The sequence below is a fragment of the Eptatretus burgeri genome, chromosome 11, assembly GCF_056783735.1.
Source record: "Eptatretus burgeri isolate ZD-2024b chromosome 11, Ebu_testis_v1, whole genome shotgun sequence".
Taxonomy (NCBI): Eukaryota; Metazoa; Chordata; class Myxini; order Myxiniformes; family Myxinidae; genus Eptatretus; species Eptatretus burgeri.
The window spans coordinates 27,008,306-27,032,781 of NC_140971.1; the positions used below are offsets into that span (position 1 = coordinate 27,008,306).

Sequence of the window (24,476 nt, forward strand, 5' to 3'; positions counted from 1 at the left end):
AGTCAGACAGTTGCATTGCACACAGCACGGATGGGTGATGTTTCTGGGGTTGGTGTACCACAAGCATGATCATTGATGGGTCAAACAACTTCCTCCTGTGCTAAAGTTCCATATGTATAAATATATATATATATATTTTTTTTTTTTTGAATGAAGCATTTCTGGGGTTCGAGGAGGGTTGGAGGATGAAGGGAGGGGTCTAATTTGTCTCACACATGTACACGTGTGTAATAATTTATTTATGTTTAAGAAAAGCGAGTAAAGTTGGAGGCCACCTATTAATTTGGGACGTAAATACAGCGGAATCCCTCCCCCCTCTCATTTCCCTCTCACCTCATCTTCCTCCAATCTTTGTCTTCCCTCCCCACATTTTCCACAGTTGCAACGCACCCGTCTCCCTCCCCGTCATCATTCGCCTCTTGTGTTTTCCTCATCGAATCAAATTGTTCTCACACGAGCGAGCTCACACTCGTACGTAATACATCGACAGCGCGTAATCGTTTTGAATTTGGCTCCTCGTGTTGTAACTATGGCAACTGCAGCGACATCACGTGCGTGTCTCGCCAGCCAATGGGCTTGCACGAGGCCCCCGAGCATTTCCGATTCAGCTTCCAGCCGGTTCTGCCGTCCGCCATCTTCTCGTCGGACGAGTGTTGAAGGCGCTCCGGGATCTCCGCTCTTGCCGTTTTATCACAGAGAACATCATCGCTGCGCTTTTTGACGTCGCTTTCTGTTCGCCAGGCGCGTGGAGGTGGGTCGTGCCGCGTCGATCAGGTCTTGAACGCCGTTTCCGTTCTCGTGTCGTGGAGTGTTTGTGTTTACGATCGATCCTTCGATTGTGGGGGGAGAGGGGAGGGGTGTCGATATTGGAACCAAGTCTGACGTCATTCCGACGTCACGATCCCGACGTTTGTAATGATTCTGAAGCGAGTGTCTCGCAGTAGTTGGGGAGTCTGCCATTGTGCTGTAACTGCAAGAAAGCAAAATTTTGACAGATATCCAAGTTTTAATTGGTTTAAAACCTGAAATTGATGTTTTTTTTTATTTATTTCCAGTTTAACGAGACGTTTTCTCCGTATTGTGTGTTGTGCGCGAAACAGCGACTCTGAGTCTATACACCGCCCGTGAAAATTTGTGTTTCTCCTCACCACAAGGCATTGTCACCGAGTCGAGGCGTTCTTCTTCTGCACCCCTCCACGTGTGCACGAAAAGAAAGTGGCACCATTCGTAAAGGAGTCCCAGTCTTCTGTTTATGAGGGATTTCGTTGCCAAAGGAGTGTGGAAAAGTTAGAGAGATTGCTATGAATGTCATTTGACAGCATAACAGTCACTAAGTGTTAAGACGACAAAGGTTTCTCGGTGACGTAAGTAGACTTAATTGGCTGAATAGTTTGTGGATATATATATATATATATATATATATATATATATATATATATATATATATATATATATATATATATATATATATATATATATATATATTGGTTTCCAGTCGGTGTGCGAACCAGCGATTCTGAGCCTATACACCACCTGTGTGCACAACAAAAATGTGTATACAAGTCGAAATTGTGTGAATAGGTCTATCAATAATTTTAAACCTCCCCATGCACTGTCTGGACCAAACAGCTCTGAAATGAGGTGTCATCCACCATGATACATGCTGTCATGCTGTGGTTGCGATGTTTAACCTGTTCAAGACTCAATCGGAGGAGGAGATTGGGACCGTACTCTGTGCAGAGCGTTGGTGCTGCCTAAGCAGTCCCCTTGGCTATTGGACACAATCCTAGACGGGTCACCACCCTGACACGGTATACCAGCAAGTTGGCACTCATTTTGTCGACCTCGGAAGGATGATGGGCAGAGTCAACCCCACCTGGTATTAATTCAACGGATGAGCGTGATTTGAACTCGGGACCCAAGGATTCAAAGCCCACCACTCTAACCATTAGGCCAACACCCGGCACACACAATCGGGCAACTTGCATTTATATATTGATAGATTACATACACGACCTAGTCCATAAAAGAACATTCATTTATTGTTTTTCTTTGTAGGTCCTTGGTGTGGTTCCTGCTTGTTTGGGAACCATGGATCAAGGGTACGAACACCGGCTCTTACGACAGATAAACTTGCAGAACCTGAGCGAAAGTCCTCCTGCTTCGGTATGTTCAATCTGCTCCACATTCATCGCCATTTATCTTTGAGTTATCTATCTATCTATCTATCCATCCATCTCTCTCTCCCTCTCTCCATGTACATATGGCTATGTCTCTGAACAACCCCGACGTCTTTTTTGTGCACATGATGAATTATTTCACTGTATAGAGCCTTTTGTCTGGTGACTTAAGCTTTGTGGATTTTAGGGAAGCTTGAACTGTATTTATATATTTATTTATTTTACTTTTATCTTCCTCTCCTCCAAGCCTCCAGCCTCGCAGAGACCTTCAACCCCGGGGATGTCCCCGTTTAAGTCCCCGAGTAAGCTGGGGGATCGTTTCATTCCAACTCGGGCTGGAGCTAACTGGGGAGTCAGCTTCCACTTATCCACGGTAATCCCCACCTCCCTCTGATACCTGTCTATTTTTTTTTTGTACAAAGGTGAGGCTTGTGGAAAAATTGGAACACAGAACAGCTATACTATACGTAACACAGTAGATAGCAGGGAAATACACCAACAACAAGATAGAGGGACTCGACAAATGGACATTATGGGACTTTCAAAAGGACATAATCCACCCCAGAATGCTCGGCGTGCATGAGGGTGTTTCATATTGCAACTTTTTTTGCGCTAGTCAAGTTGGCTACCCTTCGTAGCTTTCCAATATGGATAAAAACCCCACTCGCCGATTTTTAGAATTTTCCTCCCAAAAATGGCCACAAGCGAAGTGTGAACATTGATGTTTTTGAACTCTGGAAATTTTAATTTGAAATGTCGCTACAGCCATGTATGCCATGCCATGGCCAATATTATTGATTATCGAGGCTGATCGGCACGCATACATGAATTCATATTAGAACATTCATCATGGCATTCGTATACTAGTAATTCGTGTATATACTGTACATGTTAAATAAATACATGTTTGACCTTCGAATATTTAAATGTTATTTTCTGATATCAATGAGGGTGAGAATATTCAAAATTCTTCTTCAGACTTGCAAGAACTACTTCTTAACGCGAGAGCATGACCCCCGCAGATGTCTCTGTGACAGATATACTGCATTTTAGAGCATAAAAACGAATTCGGCACACCCAAAAACCTATAACTAGACATATTAGAACCCACATTGGAGGGAACAACTTTCCAGTGGCCAAAAATCGGCCATCTTGGACGCCATATTTTTCCGCCATATTGGATGCCTAATGTCTCGTCCCCGACTGCTAGCAGACATAGCAATCATAATCATCTACAAACATACACATATCAAGTAACATTAACGTATTTTAGCAGGTGAAGGAGTCTTTCTCTGTCAAAACGTGAAAAAAGGCCGCCATTTTGGAAAAAATGGCCGCCGGCGGCCATTTTTGGGAGGAAAATTCAAAAAATCGGGACTGGGGTTTTTATCCATATTGGAAAACTACGACGGGTAGCCAACTTGACTAGCGCAAAAAAGTTGCAATATGAAACACCCTAGCGTGCATGCGCAGCAATCCCTGTAAATAGCGATACTTGGGGCATGTGAACTGCTACCGTGCGTGTGCGGTAAGGATTGGTACCTAAAGTGGCTCACAAAGTTTCTAAAAGAAGCAGAAAATATTTGGTATAGGACCTCAGAGAAAGCTGGGGTGTGCCTCTGCACAACTAAAGAGTTGGAGGGGAGACACCATATCTGGTCTGAGTGCTTCTGAATACCATTGGGTAGGTCATATATCGGGATTGTGAATGCACAGGGTGAGTTTAAAATTAAATTTACCATGTTGAGGGGAAGGGGGGGGAGGCTGTGAGGGCTTTTATAAATGTACCTTTCCTTTGGTTACATTCCAAGGGGTAGGGTGGGGGGAAAGTCCCAGAAGAGAAGTTATATTCGATTTTTTTTTCCATCTATTTCTAAATGGAGGTGTGTGTGTGTGTGTGTGTGTGTGTGTGTGTGTGTGCGGGTCGGTCGTTCGTCGCTGCTTACTTGTACATACAGCGAATTGTAGGAACTCAACACCTCGCATCCATGGATATTTGTCGTATTTCTGTGAGCCTGATTTTCATTCAGGAATGCAGTGGCTCTGGTTAAACATTTTTAAGTTTCCACTCCTTTTGTCTAAATGTTGAAAGTTATCATTAAAAGATTGAATCACAGATTTTATGTTGGCAATGACGGGTTAAAAAATCTTGGCGAGCAGAAGTGAGAGTCACTGAAAACGCATACGCAAAAGACCTCATCAGCATTCACATGTCATTTCTAAAGTCCCGTATTGGTGGAAGAGTAGGTGAGGGGGAGAATGTGACACTAAGGGGAGGGGGGGAAGGACACGTGGGGTGAACAAGCTGGATACATCCTCAAATGCAGGAGGGGCCTGAAGGAACAGGAAGGGAAAACTGGGGATCAAATAGCAATGGAACAAATGCAAAGGTTATGAAGAGGAGAGGCAACACCACAACCTGGAAAGGAAGAGTGGTGGGATGGGCTTGGGGAAGGTTAATGACTGTGGAAAAGGTCATGAGTAGAAATGGGGGGGGGGGCATCTTGAAGCCTTGATGGGAAGAATGGGATTGAACAGTCTTCCGTATCACTTTTAACATATAATTTTGTCCACACTTCCCCCTTCCCCTCCAATCTTCCACCCATGATAGGAAGAGAATGGGAAATCTCCAAATCAAAATCGCAAAGCCAAGGAGTCTGGTGCAGAAAGCGGGAAAGGTGAGGACGTGCTTCTTGATCGGACTGATTGCCTTTAAGTCACAAATAAATTGGCGGCGTCATTTTGACAGCAATGTTTGGAACATGTGGCATTTTATATTGGTTCCCACGGTATACTGTTCATCATTTGTCCATTGTGTTGTTATCGTTTATTTTTCTTCAATAAATGTGCAAGGTCTTCGATGATCCTCATAAAGTTGAGACATTGTGCAGATGTTTATAAAGTTGTTTTATTGATGGGCTGATCTTTTTTTTTTTTTTTTTTTTTTTTTTTTTGTATACACTGTTGAGGCTCATATGAGAGCTAACACACAGAACATACAACAATGGGAGCAGGAGACAAGAGGAGGAGGGGGGGGAGAAGGGAAAAAAGTGTGTGGAACAGAGACATGAGATCTGTGGAGGGGAGGAAAAGGGGGTGGGGTACACAGGCTAAACAAGATGGACATGACAGAGACATTTTATGGAGAACATTTTGGTGAGAATTTTATGGATGGACACGACGGACATTTTGGTGAGAAAGTGGCATTTTATGGAGCAATGTGAACTTTTTGCATTTTTATAAGTTTTTATTTATATTTGTTTTCATGTGTTTTTGAGCAGACAGTTTGGCATATGCAGCGCTGCTCAGAAATGAACTGCTGGGAGCTGGAATAGAAAAAGTTTCTGACCCTCAGGGAGAAGAGAGACGGTTAGAGGGAGCTTCTCCTGCTCGGCGAAATCTCTTCCAGGTTCGTCCATTCCCCTTCCTCCTCTGAGCTTGCGTTGCCTTTTCAGCTGCTTTCCTCTATTTCTCCTGCTTTCCTAACTATGTTCTTTATATGTATGAAGTACACTGTGCGGGCGAAGCGGTGCAGTCCAGATGATGAGGATGTTTCTCCATTTTCCTTGTCACCAGTCAGCAACAAAAGGTTTTTACTTTTATTATTATTGTTTCATTTGTCGAAGTTTGTGGGTGATTGAGTATTATCTGATATTTTGTTTTATTTTTTTTATTTTCGTTATGAGATCGAGGCTCGTGGAAGAGCCACATGACAAAGTGGCAAAAGTTGGACACAAGCAAGGGAATGGTTGAATACGAAAAGAGAAGAGGGAAAGAAATGCTGCAACCTGAAAGTAAGAAGGTTGGGTTTGTAAGGGTTCATGGAAATATAGATTGTGCGTATGGATGGGGAATGACATAAGTTGGTGATGCACCACTTTATTGAAGTCCTGGAGGGAAGAGTTCAGGAGATGGAATGGCCTCTGGAAAGCAGTTTCACAGATTGGAGAAGAGATAGGAGAATCACTGCTCACCTTCACTCTTTCATTCCTCGATTTTGCCGTGTTGATCGAGTTGTACTAATTGCCGTGGGAAACAAGGAGAAGCTGACATTTTGGGTGTTAACCCTTCTCAAAGCAAAAGACAATTTGAGAACATGGAAAGTGATTGCATCTGGGCTTGCCACCAAAGCAGAGTCGAGGCTGGACAGAACTTTCTCTCCCTTATCGAGTGAGAAGGACACAAAGTCTGTTTTTAGCTCACCGAGAACGTAGTTCCAGGGAGCTTGTGGGATGGCGCCATCATTCCATTAGTCCAAACGTAAACACTTGCAACTTCTCCGAAACTGCTGATGTGATTGTGACCAAACTTAGCTAAAATTATATTTGGTATGTTGCATAACTCGTGTTTGTTCATGGCATAAAAAAAATTATTGGGGTCGACCGGGGATCAAAGTGGGTCCAGGTTTGACTCCTCAAAATAGGTATTTGCTCTCTTCTCCAAACTATGCTGGTGACTCCACCCTCTGCTGTACCATCGGTCATCCCTCAGACCGGCAAGCAGCAGCTTCTTCGCTCACTGCACATCTGGATAAAATCACAAACTGGTCCAACACGTGGAACATGTCTTTCAATCCGGACAAATCTCACACTCTCACTATGTCTCTGCGAAAGGACCGTTTAGAAAACCCCCCCATCCACTTTCTCAACAATCCTCTGGAAGAAGTCCTTTCTTTCAAGCTTCTGGGTCTCACTATCTGCCATGACCTTTCCTGGGAAAGCCACATTTCCAACCTCGCCTCCAAAGCCAGTCGCCGACTGGGAATCCTCCGTCGTGCAAAGTCCTTCCTCGGCCCACCTGAGCTCCTGACCACTTACAAAGCTTTTGTCCGCAGCCTGATGGAGTACTGCTCTCCCCTCTGGAATGGTGCTCCTGCCTCCCACCTTTCTCGGCTTCACGCTGTAGAAACCAAGGCATTTCAGATCATTGGCATCTCCCACAATAAGGCTGAGTCTTTGGACCCCTCACTCATTCACCGCAGGTTGGTCGGTGGTCGTTCTGTCTTCTACCGTCTCCTCTCCACCCTCGCCCCCCCCCTGCTCTCTCTGTGATTTGTCCCCACCACATTTCCACAGGGCGCTCAAGGTCCGCCAACAACCCCCTTCTGGTAAAACTACCAAAATCACGAATCACTGCTCACCTTCACTCTTTCATTCCTCTTTTTCCCACCTTTGGAATAAACTCCCTCACTCTATTCTTTCCCATTCTTCCCTCCAGGCTTTCAAAACAGCTGTTCACCACCACCTCTTATCATCCCCCATCCAAATCCTCGATCTTTTCTACCCCCGATAATCCACCCAAGCCCACCTCCTTCAAATTCCCTGCTTTCCTTCCTGAAAGTCCCTGTAATGTCCATCTTCTATTCCCCATGTTCCTCGTCCCATCCCTCTCCCTTCCACAGATCTCCTAATGTCTCTGTTCCCCACTGTTTTGTCCTTCCCACTCCCTCCCCTCTTGTCTCATACCCCCCTTGCTGTGCGTTGTGTGTTAGCTCTCACACGAGCCTCGACAAGGTATACAAAAAAAAACAAAAGAAAAACTACACGCACAATTTAAATGAAACTTCACCACAACCTCCATCATCCGTGATGTACCAAAGTTTGTTCACGGCATTAAAAAATAATTTAGCCCTAAGGGGATATACTGGGGGTTGCCTCCCCAAAACAAGTATTTGCTTTCTACTCAAACGACAAACACAATTCCAAAACGACCACAACCTCCATCACCGATGATATACCAAAGTTTGGTCGCGGCATTAAAAAAAAATCGGAGTCTGTGTGGGGTTTGACCCCCTCCCCCCAAAATAGGTATTTGTGCTCTCCTCTGAAACGACACACACGACTGTGACACTTCTTCAAACAAATCAGGGTCTGAGGGGTCTGTGAGGAGTTTGAGTGACTCTTGCTCCTGATCCAGGTGAGCTTCAGGACCTGCTGTCCTATTTTTAGTGGGTACTGTAGAGTAAAATTGGCACAGATGTAGGGATGGGTTGGGTATGAGATTTGGATGCAAACACAGAGTTAAATGTTCTGCCTCATCTCAAGCAGAGATTCCATTTGAGGCGAGCGTGGGGAGGGGATGGGGATGGAGAGGGAGCGTACACCAGAGACTTAGTTGACAAGGCACCACCATGGCTTTGAGGACAGACAGGTTGGAGAGTCCAGCATCGAGATGTGTTCTGGCATACCTTTGGATGAATGCACACTTGTTGCTCGCCTCATGGAGTTTAATTTTCTCTCAGTTGGGTTGGTTTTCCATATTGAGAAAACAAGGTACTTAACTACAATCTGCTCCCCTCAGAAATCAGTGTACCAGGGCCAAGACGATGGAAAGCATAGTCGTAGACAGGATGCGATTTACACCGGTGCATCAGAGAAAGTAGGCTTTTGTGAAAGTCTTCCAAGGTGGAATCGACATCAGATGCTCTGTAGTCCCTACCAGTTGGCTTGTGTGTGTGGAGGGGGGGGGGAATGTTTTGAATCATAGAGGGTGCTTGCTTACAGGAGGCAGATATGTTTGAGAAGAACATGGTCAAAGTGACAGGAGAGATTGGATGGAAAGTTAGACCATTACCAAGTACAGAATGGAGGACAAGCCATGTTAGGAGGTTTACAGATTAGGTCAGCTCCACAGAATTGTAGAAAGCCTAAGCTGCAATGCCGTTGCTGGTTGTTGCAGAATTGACATCCAGCCAGCTAGTATGGTGACAGTTGAAATCCCACAGATGAACAGTGTTAGGACAGATAGTGACAAACTGATACATTTTAGAAGATGTAGATATATACCCATGTCATTTTTCCTGAACTTAGAATGACTGTTGTGTGATTCTGTAGCCAGAAGCTTCTGCGTTCCCCACGCAAGCCGACACGAAAGATCTCTAAGATCCCATTCAAGGTGCTGGATGCACCAGAGCTTCAGGATGATTTCTACCTCAACTTGGTTGACTGGTCCTCACTTAATGTCCTTAGTGTGGGTCTCGGCACCTGTGTCTACTTGTGGAGTGCCTGCACCAGCCAGGTAAACAAACTTTTGAGGTAGGACTGCTTGAATGGGCACAACTTAATTAACAGCACTGCCTAACCTCTACTCCTTGTCTACCTAGGTCACACGGCTGTGCGACCTCTCTGTAGACGGTGATTCGGTGACATCTGTGAGCTGGTCAGAGCGCGGTGGTCATGTTGCTGTGGGAACGCACAAGGGTCTTGTGCAGATCTGGGATGCAGTTGCTGGGAAGAAGGTCAACACTTTGGAGGGACACACTGCCCGTGTCGGTATGTTACTTGTACGCCATTTAAAAGTATCTTGCCTTCCATGTGACACCAGGGGGGAACTCAAACTCCATTTGATAGAGTACATAACTTGCTTTTTCTTCTGAAACTGCACACACGATTTCAATGAAACTTGACCGCAACCTTCATCACACGTGACATTTTGTATCCCACTGGTAGGCCGAATCTAGATCTGGATCTTCACCAAAATCGAATTGATTCGTCCTTATCACGCCTCTAACCTTTCCAACAAGCTTCGTCCGAATCCGCCCATACCTTTTTGAGTAATTGTGCGATATATCATTTTTGGCCCCACATCTCAAGGGCGAATAATCACTTTAAAATAAATAAATAAAATTCTCGTATCCAAACTAACAGATTTGTCATCGTCACACACCCAACCGGTCCACCAAATTTCTTCTGAATCCATCCACAACTTTTTGAGATATACTGCCTGCCAACAGACAGACAGGGGTGAAACCATCACACTTTTCAGATTGAAAAGGAATCAAATTATTTATGACGGTCCCTTTCATCTCCATTTACTTTCTCATAGGGGCTCTTGCATGGAATGCAGACCAACTATCTTCAGGCTCACGTGATCGTCTTATCCTTCAGCGGGATCTCCGCTCACCATCAGTGCTGCCTGAGCGAAGGCTGCAAGGTCATCGGCAGGAGGTGTGTGGCTTGAAGTGGTCACCGGATCACCAGCATTTGGCATCAGGAGGCAATGACAATAAGGTGAGGGTATTACATGGTCATATTCAATTTGATCCTTGCTACTATTACCCAGCAGTTTTGTCACTGTTCCCTGCCCAGTTCCTGGAACTGGCATGTTTTGTTTATTACCTCCACCACCGAAGGTGAAAGATTGTTTTCACCCCTGTTTGTTTGTCTGTCTGTCTGTGTGCAGGATATCTCAAAAAGTTGTGGATGGACTTAGATGAAATTTTGCAGACAGGTTGGATGTGTGATAAGGACGAATTGATTCGATTTTGAAGATCTGGATCCGGATCTGACGACAACAATTTTTTAGGTGATTCTTCACCATTGAGAGATAGGGCCAAAAACGATATATAGCACGATATCTCAAAAAGTTGTGGACGGATTCGGACGAAACTTGGTGGACACGTTGGGTGTGTGACGACGACGAATTGATTTGATTTTGGTGAAGTTCCGACTCCGGATCTGGATATGAGATTTATTTAATCTTAAAGTGATCCTTCACCATTGAGAGATGGGGCCAAAAACGATATATAGTGTTACGGTTGTGGAAATTCGCAATACACCATAAAGAGTCCTCAGGTGAGATATATCGGTAAGTTCATGTGTAGTTAGCCCAAACCCGTTGTTTCGAGGGAATATGTGTGATTCATTCGGGCTGCGACTCTGAGATAGTCGTTTTTCTTTTGCTGTCGTTATTTTGGTGCAAGAACAACAACGAACATCGCCACAATCAACATCTCAACGATCACGCCATTCACTACACAACGGCAACAATCACGCCATTCACTCCACGATGCCACCTTCCACAACTACGCTACCGCCATCTTCACCTCTCGCCATTCAACGAGCACCGTGCGGTCACAATCTCTGCGGGACGGATGAAAGGAGCGGAGTGGCAGCGGCAACAAGGGTCCGAAGGGGCATCTCCCGCCCAAAACTCCCGCTTAAATATCTCCCACCAAGATCTCCCGCCCAAAACGCCCGCGCAAATATCTCCCGCCCGAATCTTCCTTCCCTCGTCGTACGGCGCGTGGAGAAGAAAACCAACAAAGCCTGTGGGGTTTTCCTGCCATTTTTCCCCGCGCTTGGTGAGAAAGGGGGAAGGGGTGGCGCGTCTTCTCCCGATTGGCGGATGCGCGGTGTGACGCGGCCAGGGGAGAGGAACTCCCCCCCCCTTCGAGGCATTTTCTGGAAGCGTCTCGAAGGAAGGAGGAGCCAAGAACAGGGCACGGGGCGGAGCGAAGGGCGGAGTCTGACCCTACAAAAGGTGTGGGCGTGAAGAGTCCCTGTTCCCTTGTCCCTGAATGAGAATTGTCGAGAGTTGTTGGAGAGTCCCTGCTTATGGTTCGTTCGTTCGGAGGAAGAGGTTGAGGTTCTGTTCGTTCGTTCGGGTCTGGTCGTGGTCGGGTGAAGGTCGTCGAATTGCCACGGGTCGTCGAACCTGGTCCCTGGTGATTGTTCCTGGTCGGATGGTCGATCGGAGCCGGTGCAGTCATGAGACCCTGCTCGTGGGATGGAGCGCCTGCCATTCCCCCCCCCCACCCTCCGTCCGCACCGAGATTGCGGCGAAAACCCGGCCCATTCCCCCAAAACCCCGTCCGAGCTTTCGGGCGGACGACACGTGCAGGCGCGAGGCACGAGCACAGTGGACCACGCCGGAGGGACTCGGAGTTGTGGTCGCCAAGGGCTGGACGACGCGCGCAGGGAAGTCGCGACTTCCTTTTCTTTTGGGGTTTTGTGTAAATGTTTGTGGGTGGCGCCAGTCTTGAGAAGTAGAACTGTTTTAAGTGTTGCCGTGTGAATTACCTTATTCGGTTGTAAATCTGCGTTAGTTCTTTGCTTGTGTTTTTCTTTGCATAAACGTATACGTGTATTGCTTTTGTTCCTTTGTTTTACTGTAATATACGTGCCTTCCGTGCTTCCATGAATAAATGTGCTTGTCCGATTGTTCCCCGTTTTGCTTCATCTTTTCCTTTTATTGAATCTCTATCTTGCATCACGTAAGGGATTGGTAGTGGGTTTAAAACGCCCGGTAAATAATCTGAACCGTCAAGGTCGACGATAACTCCGCTCGGTTATCCCTGTAGCACGGAACGAGCCGCTTAAGCGGTTCGTGTCCGGAGTCGACCTGTGGCGTGGTACAACTCCTCGGTACGCTATCTGCGCGGGTACTTAGGTAAATCGACCATTCGGCGATCGGACTCTATTTCGCGCGGGTGAAATGCGGACTGAGTTGTGGTGAGGTTAAACCCCCACCCGTGACTAGCTCCCGGCGTTGTTCCGAAAGGGTCACGACTGAATTGCACGTTCGGTGGGCGAAGCGGCCGCTATTGGTTAAAAGCGGTCGTTCGCACGCCGGCGGGGCGCGAATTCACAACAATGGTGTCCGGGAGTGGGATTCGAATGCACCCCGCCTCTAAGCTAAATTTACGGGAATCGGTTCAGGGGTGAGTGGAGCGACCCCCCCCCCATTCCCTCCAAATTACGAGCAATTTAAATTTAATCCGCTTACGTGAAATAAGATGGCATTTCAAGGCGAGTGGGTGCCGGGGGTATTAGATATGTGTTTGAATATAGGATGCATGGCCTGGGATGGTACTTGTAATTACAATCCGTGGGGAAGCTCAACCCCATATTCTGAGCACGGACTTTACCGGCAAACTGAGTCGCATAATGGCGGCGCGATCGCACCTCAGCGCAGCACGGAGCGAGCGGCTATTTATGGCGCGACACGAGGCGAGCGCTCCCAACAGCCGTTTCAAACCACGTGGGCATGGCAGGCGAGGCAGGCGGACATTGTCGAGCTTCAGAAACAATTGGAGGAAGAATGGAAAACCGAGCTCGAAAAGAAACAAAAGGAACACGATTTGAAAATAAAGCAACAAGAGCGAGAGGTAGAAGAAGGCATTCGTAAAGGAAAAGCTTGGAGGAGAAGGTAAAAAGGACAGGAATATCAGGAACAATTGAGAAAGGAAAGGGATGAGATGAGCGAGAAAACGGATAAAATAAATAAGGAGGAACAGACAGAGAGAGGAAAAATGGAAAAAAGTTTCTGAGTTACAGAAATACCAAAACAAAGAGATGGAATTACAAAACGAGTTGAGGATGGTGAGAGAAGAAAGAATGACAGCAGAGAATGAAACGTTAAGGAACTACACTGTGCAAATCGAATAGCTGGAAGCAAAGGTCAGATTAAAGAATGAGATGCAAGAAAGAGTAATGAAGGAAGAATGAATGAAACAGGAGAAGGAAGTCAGCCAATTGAAGGAACTAACGAGATTGCAGAATGAGGAAAAAGGAAGACAGTGGAATAGGGAATACAAAGAACAAGGAATGAAGCAGGAAGGAGAAATCAGGCGATTGAAGGAGACAACGAGATTGGAGAAGGAAGAACGAGAGGAACTGTGGAATAGAAAACAACAAGAACATGAATTTGAGGTGAACCAATTGAAGGAAACTGAGGTTGGAGAATGAGGGACAGGGGGGTGAAAGAAATTAAAAAAGAAAGACAAGAACAATTAAAAAAGAAAGCAAGGTTGAAGTACGCAGAGATAATGAGAGAGCAACGACTGAAACAGGAAAAATAAATCAACCAATTGAAAGAAACGATGAGATTGGAGAATGAGGGACAGGGGGTGAAAGAAATTAAAAAAAGAAAGACAAGAACAATTAAAAAAGAAAGCAAGGTTGAAATACGCAGAGATAATGAAAGAACAACGAACGAAACAGGAAAAAGAACTAAGCCAAGTGAAAAACGATGAGATTGGAGGCTGAAAAGCATGAGGAACAGTGGGAGAGAAAACAAAAACTATACGAGTTCGAAATTAACCAGCTCGAGGGGAGAGCAAAATTTGAGTCCACGGAGATCGAAAAACTCCGGAAAGGGAACGAACAGCTCAAAAAGCTCCGAGAGGAAGAACGACTCAAATGGGAAGGAAAAAGGAACCAGGAAGAAAGGAACAAGGAGAGAAAATGTATAGACGCGAGAAACAGAAAAAATAGAGAAGAGACTGCACGATAAGGACGGGGTTGGGGACGAGCACACACACATTGAGGTAGTGGAGGACCATGGGGGGGGGGGAGCTGGCGGACTGTTTCGGGACCCGGTGCGAGCATCTGGATAGCCTCCTTCGGGAACGGAGGGAGACGCTATTCTCCCTTGAAGCTGATCACGACCAGGTGGGTTCGGTCGTGTCAAGCGAGTTCGAGGGGACGAGTGCTGTGGACAGGTGCACGTGCAGCTTGGGGGGTATAGAGGCCCCGGGAACCCTTGTGGGGACACGAATCCCCAGTGTGGTTGTGCAGGTGTATGTGTTTGCGAGTATGCGGAGATGCGTGCTTTCCAGCACGCATGGTGTGAGTGAGACCCCCTGTGCAAGTGAAAGGTTGGGTGCGAGTGAGAGGGTCCGTGTGAGAGAGACAGTGTGTGTAAGAGAGCGGTACGTAAGCGAGATGACTGTGGGCATGTGCGAACATGCAGCTGCGTCTCCCGGGGTGAATGTCATGTCGTGATGTGTGAGCGTCATGACACTCAGGTGTGCGTGGATCGAATGAAGACGACGACAGCGACATGTGAGGGACGGGCCGAGTAGAGGCCGTAGTTGGATTGGGGACCGCGCCGGGTTTGCCTAGCGGCGAGTGCGAGGTTCGTGCCGTGCTGCGCACGAGAGCGCCACGTGCGCTCTTGCAGGAGTGAAACCCGGTCCGGAAACGCCAGCGGTGGATGTTGCCGATCCCGCGGACGGACAAAGGTTGGGCAGGATTACGGATTTGGACCGGACGGGTTCTCCACGCGAGCGTGTGTGTGAAGCTCCGACAGGCAGAGCGCATGTGTTCGTGTGGGGAACCCCTCAAAACGCGGGGCTTGTTTTGTTTTTTTTTAATGCGCAGGGTGACGTCATGGCTGCGTGTATGGTTGGAATCCGGCAGGAGGGTGAATCCCTGCCGGATGGTGCCATCCAAGAGGGACGAGGGACGCGAGCAGCTGCATGACGTCACGGGCAACGTGCGCGGCTGTGAATTGCCGTGCTGGTGCGCACGTTGCGAGTTGCCGCGCTGGTGCTGCGTGAGGAAAAAAAAAAGCAAGCCTCGCTTCGGGTAAACAGGATTCCCTGGGCAAGTGGTGGAAGACCCCCCCCTGCCCGGGCACAGGATACAACTAGCTAGGGGGAAGGGTTAGCATAGCTCGACCGGCTTCATGGGGCAGGGGTAAGTCCTCATGGGGCCCGTGGAATGGATTAGTTGGAGGGATTTTAGTTGAGATTTAGGATGGGAAAATGGAGTATGGGATTATTTTGGAGGACAGTGACAGACTGTGGATGTGTAGAGGGGACGTAGCTTTGCTACGTAGTGTTAAATGGAACGTGCTGTAGTGTAAAGGACGACGTGTTAGCACGAGGTAGTTTGGGGATTTAGTGAGCAGGATGGCAGAGATCAGCGATGGAGTGAAACGAATGGAAACATGTTGAGTGAGTGAGGCCAGCGGGTCTGTGTGTATGGAGTAAATGGGGAATCCATGGTGCGATGAGTGATTGGGGGGAGGAGTGATTCCCACCCAAGGGACCCCGGGGTCACTGTAAAGTGAGTTAGTGGGTTCGTTAAAGTGACAAAATTGAGGTCGTTTTGCTGTTGGTGGGGAAGTAGGCTCGATACCCATTTGGAGGGGTGCAGGAGCCCTGTTGACGGGCTGGGAGCGTGGCTACGAACGGTGAGTATCACTGAGTGGGTACCCCGGGCACCAGGCTAGTCTGCCTGCGGTAGGCCAAGGGCCCATGGGGGGCCAGGATAGTGTAGTGGGCACGGGTGCGCCCACATGATGCAGGGGCCCGGGGAGCCATTAGCCGCGTGGGCGGTGCATTGGGCACGGGCACCCAGGGAAGGCGCCCAGGGCGCCAGCCTGCCACGTGAGCGTTTCAGGGGAGTCGCCAGGGAGGGCACTCCCCAGTGTTTAGGGAGCTGGTAGGCTCGGAGGCAGTGTAGTGCCCGGGGGTGCCATAGCTGGAGAATCGGCAGAGGGTAGTTCCTGCCAAGGGAGCCACGCGTCCCAGCCACGAAACCGTGTGAGGGCACGGGCGGAAAATTGGGGGGGCATGGCCCGAAATTGTGAGAACACCAACACAGGCGACGGGAATCTGAGTTGATAGAACCAGTAGATTAAGCGAGAGGCGCTTGTTGAAAGCCCCGGGGTCGTTTAAGTGATAATGGTTAGGGTAGATTAGAAAGTGTACCCCTCCGCACCATCCATCCCTTCGCTCTCGTAGTGGGCCGCTGGACCCACTTTGGGTTAAGATCGCTGAAGTCTGGGGAGGCCATCCTGAGGCTTGAGTTGGGCCTCGACGCAGGACGCTAGCCCTCCCTCATTCCCCTCCGGGAAGGGAATGTTGGGGTTGGGGAGTCGACTAGATGACAGGATAGGTTAGCCGAACAAGGACGATTAAGGGGGTTAGGGACGATTTATAGTGGGGGAAATAAAATAAAAATAAAAACAAAAAAATACGTTGTGGCTAAATTGGGTTTTACAAACTAAGGGAGTGGGTATGGACAGTGACAGGCAAAGGCGATAGGTGGGAGGGAGACCGTAGGTAGGTCCATGCCCGCCTTCTGAGTGGCCAACACCACCACACTCCCTCCACCAACCTGCACTGCACGGCGGGAGGCCGGCCAACTTCATCGGCTGGCTGTTTTGCTGCGAGGCCTGTACCGGCCGGATCGTCTGCAGCTGTTTCTTCAAGACCTGTGCCGGTCGATGGTCTGCCGGCTGTGTTTGCCTGCAGCGGCCTTGTTCTGCCGGCTTTGTTTGCCTGTCCACCTTTGCCATGCCATGCCTACTGCCCACGTTCACCAGCCCCCGTTCTGTTTTGATTTGCCCTCCCCCCTTTGTTCATTACCACGTGTGCCAGGATCGTCGGGGAAGCCGCAAGAACTGTCTTGTTGGCAGCTACAACGCGGGCCTGCAGTGGCGGCCCGTGTGCCGGTTGACTTTTACCTTTTTCCTGCGGAATCCATAGATCCTGGGCCATGGTGTTAGTGTAAATTTATAAGGTTAAATTGTATTGTATATGAGTGCGCCACCGGCATTTCAGTCTTGCGCCGGCATTTTATTTAAGTCGTCTGGATGAGTGTGTTTGTTAGTTAGTTACTCAGCCCTCAGGTTATTTATTTTGGGGACACGAATACACTGAATGTCGCACTCCTGGATCCGAAGGTAAAATGTATTAGGGGAGAACTACACATGATGGTACACGAGAATTTGACGACTCAGGACGAGTCTGTAAAAGGTGAGGGGGTAGTGTTACGGTTGTGGAAATTCGCAATACACCATAAACAGTCCTCAGGTGAGATATATCGGTAAGTTAATGTGTAGTTAGCCCAAACCTGTTGTTTAGAGGGAATATGTGTGATTCATTCGGGCTGCGACTCTTTGAGATAGTCGTTTTTCTTTTGCTGTCGTTATTTTGGTGCAAGAACAACAACGAACATCGCCACAACCAACATCTCAACGATCACGCCAACAATCACGCCATTCACACCACGACGCCACCTTCCACAACTACGCTACCACCATCTTCACCACTCGCCATTCAACGAGCACCATGTGGTCACGATCTCCGCGGGACGGGTGAAAGGAGCGGAGTGGCAGCAGCAACAAGGGTGCGAAGGGGCATCTCCCGCCCAAAACTCCCGCTTAAATATCTCCCGCCAAGATCTCCCGCGCAAATATCTCCCGCCCGAATCTTCGTTCCCTCGTCGTACGGCGCGTGGAGAAGAAAACCAACAACGCCTGTGGGGTTTTCCCGCCATTTTCCCCGCGCTTGGTGATAAAGGGGGAGGGGGTGGCGCGTCCTTTCCCGATTGGCGGATGCGCGGTGTGACGCGGCCGGGGGAGAGGAACGCCCCCCTTCGAGGCATTTTCTGGAAGCGTCTCGAAGGAAGGAGGAGCCAAGAATGGGGCGGGGCATGGGGTGGAGCGAAGGGCGGAGCCCGACCCTCCAAAAGTCGTGGGCGTGAAGAGTCCCTGTTCCCTTGTCCCTGAATGAGAATTGTCGAGAGTTGTTGGAGAGTCCCTGCTTATGGTTCGTTCGTTCGGAGGAAGAGGTTGAGGTTCTGTTCGTTCGTTCGGGTCTGGTCGTGGTCGGGTGAAGGTCGTCAAATTGGCACAGGTCGTCGAATTGCCACGGGTCGTCGAACCTGGTCCCTGGTGATTGTTCCTGGTCGGAGGGTCGATCGGAGCCGCTGCAGTCCCGAGACACCCCTAGTGGGACGGAGCGCCTGCCATTTCCCCCCACTCCACCCCCCTCCCCCCCGTCCGCACCGAGATTGCGGAGAAAACCTGGCCCATTCCCCCAAAACCCCGTCTGAGTTGTCGGGCGGACGACACGTGCAGGCGCGAGGCACGAGCCCAGTGGACCACGCCGGAGGGACTCGGAGTTGCGGTCGCCAAGGGCTGGACGACGCGCGCAGGGAAGTCGCAACTTCCCTTTCTTTTGGGGTTTTGTGTAAATGTCTGTGGGTGGCGCCAGTCTTGAGAAGTAGAACTGTTTTAAGTGTTGCCGTGTGAATTGCCTTATTCGGTTGTAGATCTGCGTTGGTTCTTTGCTTGTGTTTTTCTTTGCATCAACGTATACGTGTATTGCTTTTGTTCCTTTGTTTTGCTGTGATATACGTGCCTTCCGTGCTTCTGTGAATAAATGTGCTTGTCCGATTGTTCCCCGTTTTGCTTCGTCTTTTCCTTTTATTGAATCTCCATCTTGCATCACGTAAGGGATTGGTAATGGGTTTAAAACGCCCGGTAAATAATCTGAACCGTCAAGGTCGACGATAACTCTGCTCGGTTATCCCTGTAGCACGGAACGAGCCGCTTAAGCGGTTTGTGTCCTGAGTCGACCTGTGGCGTGGTACAACTCCTCGGTACGCTATCCGCGCGGGTACTTAGGTAAATCGACCATTCGGCGATCGGACCCTATTTCGCGCGGGTAGAATGCGGACTGAGTTGTAGTGAGGTTAAACCCCCACCCGTGACTAGCTCCCGGCGTTGTTCCGAAAGGGTCACGACTGAATTGCACGTTCGTTGGACGAAGCGGCCGCTATTGGTTAAAAGCGGTCGTTCGCACGCCGGCGGGGCGTGAATTCACAACAATAGCATAATATTTCAAAAATGCATTGGATGGATCAGGTATTGCGTGGCGGAGGTATGCGCTCTGCCGAGTGCCCTCATAGTGTATTTCTTTATTTATCTAAACTAGTAAATGTCAGTGTGTGAAAGTCAGTCCATCCTTCAGTCTCCTCCATAACTACAAAACCATGAGACCTCATAGCCCCAAACTTTACATGCATACTAAGGAACTTCAAGTTAGGCATGAATGAAAATTGGTTGTTTTGGTTAATTTAAACACCCCTTTTGAAAATGATTAACAGCCTTATTTAATTATATCCTTTATCGCTTATTAAAAATAAAATGCTTCCTTTTTAAAAGTTTCTTCAACCGTTTCGTTGGAGTGCTTGCTTGAGTGGTTAAGGCACTTGGTAAGCGCTCTTCAAGCTTCGATGGTAATACGATGGCTGTTCTCTGTCGGGACATTTTAGAAGTTAATAGGGCAAAATAAATTAGGTGATTACAATGAGTAAAAAATGTTTTCAGCTGAAAGAAAGCAATTAATTGCCACATCACGGCAGGATAGCCCAGAGGTACACACACTTGCTTTAAGCTGTCTAGCCTAAGTTCAAATCTCGACCCAGCTATAAACTGTCATCCCAATGTTTCACAGGCAGGGTGATTCATCACTGTTTGTGCTCAAATGGATGTTAAACCGGATGTCACATCGGCTGGAATCCCTCCTCCCCCCCCCCTTTGCTCCCTCTCTCCTTCTCTCCGTCCTATCCCTCCCCTCCCTCTTCCTCCCCCTTTAATATTCCTGTTGGCGAAGCGATGGATTGTATTTGCTCGTCTACATGATAAAATTAAAGTTGTATTTTTACCTCCGCCAACGAAGGTTGAAGGAGGTTACATTTTCACCCTGTATGTTTGTTATTTGGCAAAAAAAAAAACTTTTTTTTGACAAGTATGTTGGTCTATAGTGTCTGTCTGTCACACGATTTATGGCCACAGTTTTCAACTAATCGTTTTGAATTCTTTTATTTTTTTGTGGAGGTGACGGCCAAGGACGGCAACGCTAAATTTTGGTGATGATCCGAATCTGAGAATTTTTTTAAAGCGATTCTTCACCATTGAGAGATAGGGGCCAAAAACGATACAAAGCACAACATCTCAAAAGGTTATGTATGGATTCACATGAAACTTGGTGGACAGATTGGGAGTGCAACCAGGAAGAACTGATTCAACTTTGGTGAAGATCCGAGTAAAACGATATTGCGTGATATATCAAAAAGTTGATGACAGATTCGGATGAAACTTTGTGGTCAGGTTGAGTGTGTGAAAAGGACTAATTGATTCGATTTTGGTGAAAATCTGAATTAGGATCTTAATTCGAGAATTTTTCAAGTGCTTCTTCACCGGTGGGAGATGAGGCCAAAAACGATATATAGCACAATATCTCAAAAGGTTGAAGATGGATTTACACGAAACTTGGTGGACAGGTTGGGAGTGCCACTAGGAAGAACTGATTCAATTTTGGTGAAGATCTTAATGCAGAATTGGATACAATAAAAAATTTTTTTAACTGATTATTCACTGTTGAGAGATGGGGCCAAAAACGATATTGCATGATATCTCATGGATTTGAAAAGTTGAGGATGGATTTGGATGAAACTTGATTGACAGGTTGGGTGTTTGACAAGGACTAATCGATTCAATTTTGGTGAAGATCCGAATCCAGATCTGGCTCCAAGAATTATATCATTTTTCAAGTGATTCTTCACCATTGAGAGGTAGGGCCAAAAACGATTGAGAGATAGGATCACCTGGTGGTATCCATATATCATGATATTTCAAAAATGTATTAGGCCTGATATGTTCTCGTAGAACAGGCATTGCATGACGGAGGTATGCTCTCTCTTGAGTGTCCTCGTTGTTTATATATTAATAAATGCTTCAAAAACTACCGATTCAAACCAAACCAAATTTTGCATGTTGCCCAAGGGTATCCCAAGTCTGATTTCTGTTTATCATGGAAGTATATCTGGGGGATGGGATGTTGGGTGTAAGTGTGGGGGGGGGGGTTATTTTTTCTTTTTTATTAATTTGGATTATTTATTCTATTATATTGACCCCATTTCTTTCTATGTAACAAGTGGTGCCAGGCACAACAAATCCCGCCCATTTAAGGCATAAAGTTATTTTGGGGATCAAATTTAAATTTGATACATCCTTAACCTGAATGTTGATTATAAGGAATATTTTAGTCTTAGTTTAAAGTCAATTAAACCATTTTTGACGAAGTTATGAGCGAAAAACGATTTTGACCTTTTTGTGACCTGACCTTGACCTTTGACCTAATTGGACCCAAAAGTTAATGGGGTCGTCCGTGGTTCATTACCCACATGTGGATACAATTTGACAGTGTTTGAGCCAGCCGTTTTCCCGTAAAGTTGTATTTTCGTAACCATGTTTTAGTTTTAATGGAAAATTTGTAATTTTGACCGATGACCATGAACCCCAAAACTTCGGACCCTACCGATCTTCACAAATATGCATTTTTCACTATAGGAATGGGTAGGATCATAAGTGACAAATAGAATAAGGTTCACTCTAAGCTTAGTTTGAAGTAAATCAGATCATTTTTGACGAAGTTATGAGCGAAAAACGATTTTGATATTTTCGTGACCTTGACCTTTGATCCAATTGGACCCAAAAGTTAATGGGGTCGTCCAAGGTTCATTTCCCACCTGTGGATTAAATTTGATAGTGTTTGCAAAAGCCTTTTTGTCGTAAAGTTGCTAACAGACAAACAAACCGGACGATTACAATATCCCGCTCCCTCCCTCCGGGGAGGGGCAGGATAAAGAGTGCCACCCAGTGGTATCCAGTATTACAAATCATCTTGTATAAAGAAAGTTTAAACAACTTGATAATATGCATTATGGTGATGTTGAAATCTGAGTCAAAAGAATTAGAAATTTTCAAAATGTTTCATTTCACTAATTTTAAGTGGAGGTTCCAACCAAAGCATCCAACATTGAGCTTCTCAGCGAAGGGGAAGTTATTTTTGCTTACACCATATAAAAGCAGCAAGGATGGTTGACGAAGGTGATGTTAGCTGACTTCCAAGCAGATATAAGATGAGGTCGGGCAAATTAGCGAGTGAATCGGGAAGAATGTTTATGACTTACAACATACCTTTTAAATCCGTCAGCAAAACGCCTTGTATATAGGATTTGTCATAGTTCCCAATGTTAGTTATTTCTCATAAATTAAGCCTCTACTTTCCCATTCGTCAAATTAAATTTGTATTGTTTGTTTTTCTCTACTGGCAATCCTCTTCCTGTAGTTGTTCGTGTGGAGTGGGGCTGGTGCTTCACCTGTGCAAAGTTACACCGAGCATTTGGCTGCAGTAAAAGCCATCGCGTGGTCTCCACATCAACACGGCCTGTTGGCATCTGGCGGTGGTACAGCCGATCGCTGCATCCGATTCTGGAATACCCTTACTGGGCAGCCTCTCCAGGCTGTGGACACCGGCTCCCAGGTCTGCAACTTGGCCTGGTCCAAACATGCTTCAGAGCTGGTGAGGAGCTTGCTGGGGCTTTAGTTTGGGCCTTTTTTAACATGTTTCAATTGGTGAATGTGGTCTTTTATGTCATTTTGTTTTTTTATATTTATTGACTTGTCTTGGCAAACTTGTAGTTTACTCCGAGTTGTATTTAACAGGCCTGTTTTTATTTTCGTTGTTTTTTTTTTGTAATTTCAATTTAAAAAAAAGTTACAAAACGACCCTCCATCACATAGTTTCGATTACTAATCAACTTTCGCTCATTTAATTCATTCCTTTCTCCCTTAAAGGTCAGTACACATGGATACTCGCAAAACCAGATCCTGCTGTGGAAGTACCCCTCACTCACGCAGGTGGCCAAACTCACCGGCCATTCCTACCGTGTTCTCTACCTAGTAAGCACTTCCACAATACCCATCTTTGGAATTGAGTCATTGCTTATTCTCTTTTTATCATGGCTGTATTTCCTTTTCAGTACATTGAAGTTTTTGGCTTGTATGGCAATTATTCCACTGGTCTCGTCGCCTCATTTGCTTATTAGCCACAGCAACTAAGATACACAGACCATCTCGCTTACTGATTCTCCAACATCCCCATTATCCCTGTCTCTAGGCTGTTTCCCCCGATGGTGAGGCTATAGTAACTGGAGCCGGCGATGAGACCCTTAGGTTTTGGAATGTCTTCAGCAAGGCCCGATCTCCCAAAGTGAGCTTCCTGATATGTTGGTCTACTTATATGCTGCTTGACTTGCCTGTATAACTTGGCACTGATACAAATATTTTTCTCTTGACTAGGAATCCAATTCCTGCCTCAACCTCTTCACCCGGATACGTTGACTTACACGTGTTTCTAATGGCACATGGTTTCCAGACTCCTCATCTGATTCATCCATCAACCTCTTTAAGACTTCCGTCCTCATCACACATTTGTTGCTCCCATTTTGCCTGACTCTGTAAATGTAAAGTATTGCGAATGTAAAGATTTATTCGTATGTTAAGTCCTTTGTTTGCGAAGTTACTTTGTGATTATTTTATTTTATTTTGTCTTTACGCGGTCAAATCTGGGAGTCTATTCGTCAAATAGACCCAGACTTTGTGTATAGATAAGATGCGAGGGATATGATTGTGTATGTGAGAAAGTAGCATTTTTCTTGTCCATCAGTTGTTGAATTAAGATCTGATCCACATTTCAACCACCTTTTTTTATCGGAGTTTTTTCAAATGCGTTTAACCTTTTTGATTACCAGCATGGCATAACTGCTGCACTTCCTCAACATGGTACTTGCAGCATGGGTGTAGAGCAATTATATTGATTGCTGATCCTTTGACATCATGCTAGTTTTGGTTCCCACTTGCAGGCGTTTTTGCAAAGTGATAGATTCTGGTTGAGGTCATTCCTAACTTCCTTTGTGTGCTTTGTGGTTCGGCACATATTCTGTATTTTGGTTGGAATTTTTCACACACTCCCATTAAAACTATCATTGGACAATTTCTTTTTCTCTTGGTTTTTATTTTATTTTAAATAGATCTGTAAGTGTGTGGTGATTAATCATTTGGCAACCACTAACGATCTGTTTGGCATGTTTTGCCCAGTTGTAATCAAGATACGAGAAGCTATTACTCTTGGGCCATGTAGATCTA

The 24,476-nt window shown here is 46.6% G+C and overlaps 1 protein-coding gene across 1 annotated transcript; it reads left to right on the plus strand.

Moving 5' to 3' along the window:
* The first annotated feature begins 589 nt into the window (after positions 1–589).
* On the plus strand, positions 590–24,324 carry FZR1 (fizzy and cell division cycle 20 related 1). Its single transcript, XM_085847896.1, has 13 exons — positions 590–751; positions 2,059–2,166; positions 2,428–2,553; positions 4,792–4,858; positions 5,462–5,589; positions 5,690–5,769; positions 9,014–9,197; positions 9,283–9,451; positions 10,005–10,189; positions 22,618–22,851; positions 23,127–23,231; positions 23,449–23,541; positions 23,631–24,324. The coding sequence occupies exons 2-13, from the start codon at positions 2,092–2,094 to the stop codon at positions 23,670–23,672; spliced, it is 1,488 nt and encodes a 495-aa protein (XP_085704022.1). The 5' UTR covers positions 590–751; positions 2,059–2,091; the 3' UTR covers positions 23,673–24,324.
* Positions 24,325–24,476: the final 152 nt, after the last annotated feature.

Excerpts from the sequence above, each read along its gene's own strand:
- FZR1 (XM_085847896.1), top strand. The coding sequence starts at position 2,092 with ATGGATCAAGGGTACGAACACCGGCTCTTACGACAGATAAACTTGCAG. Across the intron at positions 10,190-22,617 it reads CAGGAGGCAATGACAATAAG|TTGTTCGTGTGGAGTGGGGC; the intron begins GTGAGGGTATTA and ends CTCTTCCTGTAG. Across the intron at positions 23,542-23,630 it reads GCAAGGCCCGATCTCCCAAA|GAATCCAATTCCTGCCTCAA; the intron begins GTGAGCTTCCTG and ends TCTCTTGACTAG.